Below are 6,738 nucleotides of genomic sequence, written 5' to 3'. Positions count from 1 at the left end.
AGGCCCTGGAGAGTAAATGTCACCCTAACTCTTCTTCCGCCAAAGTTATTGTCCTTGAACTTGTGCGAGAACAAACTGTACCATCTGGATGGCCTGTCTGACATTATAGATAAGACCACAGATATCAAGATCCTGAACCTCTCCAAAAATGAGGTGAGAGGAGGCAGCCAGATCAAATTTGGGTGAGTGGGAGGTAGTGCGTACCGGGGTGATGACAACAGGCAGGCATAGGTACCTCTGGATGAAGGATGGGACTGAGGGTTCCAAGGTCCCGGATGTCTCTCTTTCCCTGGGACTCCCTCCCCACTTCCCCCCTTATCTTTCTCAGCTGAAGTCGGCTTGTGAGTTGGCCAAGGTGAAAGCACTGAAGCTGGAAGAGCTGTGGCTAGAAGGGAATCCGCTGTGCAGCACCTTCTCAGACAAGTCTGCCTACATAAGGTCAGTGGTAACCGCTGTCACACTTCCTGTGTGCCTTCATCCCCCAGGAGACCGAGCTGCTCCTGACAGTGCCCTTCTGCAGGAAGAGGCAGCCTTGGCCTCTGGGAGGACCACAGGCCCTGGCCTCTCTTCTGTCTCTGTGTCCCTCAGCTGTGCTTATAGAGCTCCCTTCTTTCCCTGACCTGCTCGCCTTTTCTGCTGCTCTGGTGTGTGTTTGCCACCACTCTGTACCCAGCCTCCTCCAGGACGCCCTGAATGAGTGTGTGCCAGGAAGCAGGTCTCCCCTCCTCACCAGAACCAGGGCTGTCCAACTTGGACCAGATGCTGGGGCCCTGGATGGAGAAGTCCAAGACCCCATGATGACCCAGGCCTTCCTGCCTCCTTGTTGAATGGGCCTTCCCTCCCCTCTACTGAGAGGGACTCTCCTTCCCTTGCTCTGTAACCGCTCACTCTCCTGTCCCAAGATGACATGGTAGCTTCCCAGACTCATGCTGAGGGTCAAGGCCCTGAGTGGCTGCTGTTGTGACATCTTTTCCTCTGGTGCAATGGCAGGAGATGGGCCCTTCTTGGGGAGAAAGCTGGGTTCCCTGCATCGAGAGACCAGAAGTGAGCAGAGGGCTTCCTGAAGGAGGAGTGGGAGGCAGAGGGCAGAGGAAGTTGAGGGGACAGGAGGACAGGCCTCTTTCCTCCCTACCCCACCCTTCCCTCCTCCCACACCTCACAGCATCCTGCCTAGTCCTTCAGAGGTGACCTCGGTATTCCCAGGTGGGAATGGCTCCTTGGTCAAGGCACCAGCTGTGATGGACACAGCTGTGTGACAACCATCAGGAGAGAACCTGGTGATCCTGAGAGGGGACCCCAGCCCCTCAACCCCATGCTGATCTGGGGCCTGATGCTTCACTCCTGGGGGAAGGTCTCCCGCACCCATGGCTGCTACAGTTCCAACGCCCAGCTCAGTGGGCTCACCACGGTGACAAAGGCCCTGGCTGCTTCCAGTGGGCCCCAGGCCAACAGGTGCATGGTTCCCATTCCTGGCTCTTTGTCCAGGGCTAGCCAGGGGCAGGTGAGGAAAAGCGCAGCTGCAGGGGAGCCTTCTCGCTTCCTCCCTGACCCCACCACTATGGGAGAGAACTGTTGCTTTCCCTTCCTCGTGCTTTGCTTCCTCTTTCTCCATGGCCTCTGTTCTCCTGTGTCTTTCCCATCTCTTCTTGCCTGAACTTCATGCTCTTTCTGGCATCTCCTCATCTTCCTCACTCTGACTCCTGATTCTGGCCTCGCTAACCTCTCTGCTCCACCACACTTGGCCATCCCTGGGGATGACCTGGTGTCAGCCAGGGCCAGGGCCATGCACAGCAGAATGGCGGACACCTGGTGAGGTAGCAGAGCTCTTGGCTCCTTCCCCATTCCCTCCTCCTTTCAGAGCCTTTCATGGTGTCCTGTAGGAAGGTAAGGGAGGCAGGGAGGGCAAGGAAGCCCTGGAGCCTGACTCTAAATGCTGCTTCATCTGGCGCTGGAGAAGCAAGTAACGGCAGTCCAGCTGGGAACTAACTAGGAGGAAAGAAAGGGAGGACAGCAAGATGGGGAGAGAGAGGAGAAAAATACGAGTGGGGTGGGAAAAAGGAGAGCAAGAGGGAGAGTGCATGCACATTGAGGGAAAAGGGGGAAAGAGAGAGAACGCCACCCTAAACTGTTATTCACTTCATTCTTTTTTGGTTTTGGACAGTGCCATCCAGGATTATTTCCCCAAATTGTTACGTTTGGTAAGTATCTACCATCACCATTGTTTTCTTTCATTCTTACTAACATGCATGACCTCCTCACCTGCTCTCAAACCCTTTGTGTCTTGCCTAGATGACATATATGCATCATACCCTCATTGACTGTAGAGGACACAGATTTTTGAATAATGCAATAATATTCTCTTTGAAATAAATGTCCAAAACATGCATGCATATGTGCGTAAACACACACACAGGTGTTTGCATATAACACCTACTGGAATTTCCAGGGTCCTTTCACTCTTGAACTTTGACCCTTGATCCCCTCTGGGCCTGTTTATTCCATTGGTCCTCCAGTGGTATCTCCCTAGTCTCCACTGCTGACTTTGCCTTCCCTTCTCTAGGATGGACAAGAGTTACCCTCACCAATTATTGTTGACGTTGGAGTCCCTGAGTTGATAAAACCCTCCCAGGTAAGGAAAAAGAACCAAGCAAGATGTGGGGTGACTCGAGGGATGCTTTGTTATCTACATAGTCTAAAATGTCTTTTGATTCCAGGAACACGGTCAAGGATCTGATAGAATAAAGAGTCTAGTCCTAGAATTCCTGAAGCAGTAAGTACCATTAGGAACCATAGGGAAAGGGAGAGATGGGACAGACTTGGCCATCCAAGCTCTAGCCTGCTCATGGGAGTTTTCAAATCTCATTTAGGAACCAGATCCCAGAAGTAGCCTATCCCCATTGCTCCCCACAGGTATTATTCCATCTATGACTATGGAAACAGGCAGGGTCTCCTCGGTGCTTACCATGATGAGGCCTGCTTTTCCTTGACCATTCCCATCAACAGCGAGGACTCTGCTTCGTGAGTATCAAGGCTCAGACTCTGCTCTGAGGCTGTGTGGCTCCCCAGCAGTCACAGGCCAGCTCATGGAAATGCCTGCACTGGATGGACCACCACCCCCTGTTCCTCTTTCCCTCCTAGGAGCAGCTTGTGTGAGTACTTCAAGGAAAGCAGGAATTTGAAAATGATCAAGGACCCCTGTGAGAGTGTGACAGGGAAGACTGAGCAAGGTAAAGGGGTGTGTGATATGAAGGGGACATTCATAAAGGCCCAGTGCCAAGGTGTGGCAGCCTCAATCTTTGCTTCTCCTTCGCTCACAGACCTGAGGAGGCGGCTGCTGAAGCACACAAAATGTGAAATCGTGGACACCCTCATAACGTTGCCTAAAACTCAGCATGACTTCAACTCCTTCCGGGTGGACATGTGGTTCCAGACGGTGAGTGCCTGCTTCCTCCCTCAGGCAGGCCCAGGAAGCCAGAGGTGGGTGGGAGGTGAAGGATGGTCCTGAAAATCTGGGCTCTTCCTTTTCAGGAAAAGATGCTTTGCTTTTCTATCAACGGGGTGTTCAAGGAAAGTGAGTATCAGTCGGGTCCCCTCCCAGGTCCCGCACTGTTCCTTGCCCTGTCTGGGCTTCCCCCTCGGAACTCTCCCAGATCCCCTGATTTCATTGCTTTTCTTCCACTTCTTCCCTCTGTGTTCTCTGACCCTCACCCTGCTGAAAAACCATCCTGGTCTGACCTAGGTTCATGCTTGTATGCCGTGCCGCGTGGCTCAGATGCTAAGGACACAGGCTGTGGACCCTGATGGCTCTCATCCTGGCTCCTTATTCTGTGAACCTGGGGCAGTCACTTAACCCCTCAGTTTCCTCATTTGAAGAGTAGGGCTAAGAATAACCCTCTCTTGGGTTCCTGTGACACAGGAATCAAGTGAACTTGGGAAGTGGTTTTCACAGGGTCTGACCTTACACATGATAGGGGCCTTGTCACTGGGAGTGGATTCTTCCTATTGCTGCCCTTCCCATTTCCACCACACCCTCTTGCCTATTAAGTGAGCAGTTGATCTGGTCTGGGCCCCTTCCGAGTGAGTATAAAAGTAAAACCCTGACTGGGGAATGGCTTGTGAGCAAGTAAAGCGTGTGCAACTCTGAGCGGGTATTGTTTGTTGTCTTTGAAGCGGAAGGAGAATATCAGGATTCTGTTCTTGCCTTCAGTCGGACCTTCATCGCTACCCCTGGAAGCAATTCCAAGTAAGTGCTATGTTGTGGGTGTGAACACCCATCTCAGATTGGGGCTGGTGGTGTGGTAATGTGGTAGTACAGTCCTCCAGGTAGTCTCAGTATTGTGAAAGGCCAACAGGTAGATCCAAGGAGCAATCTAGCCTTGTGTTTAAAGAGTGTGGGCTCTGCAGTCCAAATACAAGCTCCCTTCCTGACCCCCAGCAGTCACTAACTGTGTAAACTTCATCAAGCTACTTGACCTCTGTGTGATTAAGTGCCTTCCCCTGTAAGTGGTGATAAGAGTATATCCACTTGGGCTGTTGTACAGGGTAAACGCTTTGGGGTTAAATCTACAAATCTAGAGAATCTGGCAGTCTCTCCAAAGGTGGGCTCCCAGCCAAGGAAGGTGGAAGTCAGGTAGTCAGGATATGGAAGGAGTTTGGCTTCTGAGTAGCAGTGATAAAGGAGTATCTGGTCATTGGAGGTGTGGGGTTGTCTATGTGTCCAAGTGTTTGAGGGTGAATTTTTCCTCTAGTCTGTGCATTGTGAATGATGAGCTGTTTGTGAGGGACGCCAGCTCCCAAGAGACCCAGAGTGCCTTCTCCAATCCAGTGACCACACTGTGCTCTAGCCCCATGGCCATCCTCTCCCAGGAACAGCAGGAAATGGTGCAGGCTTTCTCCACCCAGTCTGGCATGAAACCCAATTGGTCTCAGAAGTGAGTGCTGGGTGTATACAGGGATGGGGGTATTGGGACAGCAGGGGAGTGGATAGTGGAAACTCACAAGCAGTTTGGAAAAATAACTATGTGGCTAGTTTTCTTTCCACAAAATGTGGACTGGTGAAAAAAGCTATCATACTAGACAGAGCCTGTGGCTCAAGGAGTAGGGCACCAGCTCCATATAGTGGAGGTGGCGGGTTCAAACAAGTCCCAGCCAAAATGCTACCAAAAAAAAAAAGCTATCATACTTTTATACTGACACATATGATGAATTTTTAAAGTAATATAGTGCTCACATTACTTTGCCTTCCATATGTAAAGTCTGAAAGGATCCACCACCACAAACTATGAGAACTAATAAACAAGTTTAGCCAGGTTGCAGGATACAATATATACAGCAATCACTACTATTTCTATGTATTTGTCATGAACAGCCCAAAAATGAAATTAAGAAAGCAATCACACCAAAAAGAGTAAAATGCTTAGGAAAACAGGTAACAAAAAAGTGCAAACCTTATCCTCTAGACTCTGCAAAACATTGCTGAAAAAACTGAAGAAGACATAGATAAATAGAAGGACATCTCATTATCACAGATTGTAAGACTATCATTAAGATGGTGACAGTACCCAGAAAAATCCACAGACTTAACACAATCCCAGTCAAAACCTCAGATGGCTTCCTTGCAAAAACTGACACAGTGATCCTAAAACTCATATGGAAATGCAGTAGACTCAGAAAAGCCAAAATAATCTGAGAAGACAAGAACAAAATTAGAGGACTCACACTTCCTGATTTCTAAACATGCTACCAAGCTACAGGAGTAAAGACTGTGTGGTACCGGCATATGGACAGATGCATGAATCAATGGAATAGAGCAGAGAACCCAGAAATAAAGCCATGTAGCTATGACTAACTGATTTTCAACAAAGCAGACAAAAACATACCCTAGGGAAAGGACACCTGCTTCAATAAATGGTGCTGAGAAGGTTGGAGAGACACATGCAAAAGAAGGAAACAGGATCCCTCTCTCTAACCATATACAAAAATCAGCTGAAGATGGATTAAATACTTAAATGTAAGACCTGAAACCACAAAAACTCTATTAAAAAAGCGGTAGGCAAAACTCTTAGAGACCTCGGCCTAGGCGAAGAATTTATGACTGAGACTCCAGTGGCAAATACAGAAGCAACAAAAATAAACAAGTGGAACTCAATTAAAAAGTTTCTGTGCAGCAAGGGAAATAATCAACAAAGTAAATAGACAACCTAGAGAATGGAGGAAAATATTTGCAAACCCTTCATATGACATACTTTTGCCAACCAGCGTGAGGAAGGAGACTGAACCAGAGTGGTTCTTTCCCTGAATGTCTTCCCAGGCTGTGGGGGCCCTGCCGCCTCGCGGCCCATTCCCCACAACAAATGACTAATATCCAGACCTACAGAGAACTCAAACAAATCCGCAAGAAAGGACAAACAACCCCATTAAAAATTGGCCAAAAGACATGAACACTCTTTTCAAAAGATAGACAAATGGCCCACAAACATATGAAAAAATGCTCAGCATCACTAATCATCAAGAAAATGCAGATTAAAACCACAGTGAGCGGCTCGGCGCCTGTGGCTTAATTGGCTAAGGCGCCAGCCACATACACCTAAGGTGGCGGGTTCGAATCCCCAGGCGTTGTGGCAGGCGCCTGTAGTCCCAGCTATTGGGAGGCTGAGGCAGGAGACTCACTTGAGCCCAGGAGTTGGAGGTTGCTATGAGCATGATGCCATGGCACTCTACCCAGGGGGATAGCTTGAG

General features: G+C 49.3%; 1 protein-coding gene across 1 annotated transcript in view; it reads left to right on the top strand.

Annotated features, from left to right (window-relative positions):
• The window catches only part of LOC100960453 (nuclear RNA export factor 2-like), a gene marked incomplete at its 5' end in the record, with an annotated part of 71,578 nt that extends 66,643 nt beyond the window's left edge, over nucleotides 1-4,935 (top strand). Inside the window, 11 exon segments of the mRNA XM_012813932.1 lie at nucleotides 46-153; nucleotides 329-438; nucleotides 2,162-2,198; nucleotides 2,561-2,629; nucleotides 2,715-2,770; nucleotides 2,911-3,018; nucleotides 3,139-3,197; nucleotides 3,318-3,433; nucleotides 3,529-3,571; nucleotides 4,171-4,243; nucleotides 4,749-4,935. Coding sequence (XP_012669386.1) covers nucleotides 46-153; nucleotides 329-438; nucleotides 2,162-2,198; nucleotides 2,561-2,629; nucleotides 2,715-2,770; nucleotides 2,911-3,018; nucleotides 3,139-3,197; nucleotides 3,318-3,433; nucleotides 3,529-3,571; nucleotides 4,171-4,243; nucleotides 4,749-4,935 — 966 coding nt within the window.
• Nucleotides 4,936-6,738: the final 1,803 nt, after the last annotated feature.

This window comes from Otolemur garnettii, unplaced genomic scaffold (assembly GCF_000181295.1).
Source record: "Otolemur garnettii isolate 467f Iridium unplaced genomic scaffold, OtoGar3 scaffold00355, whole genome shotgun sequence".
NCBI classification, from domain to species: domain Eukaryota; kingdom Metazoa; phylum Chordata; class Mammalia; order Primates; family Galagidae; genus Otolemur; species Otolemur garnettii.
This window is presented reverse-complemented; position numbering and strand designations above follow the sequence as displayed.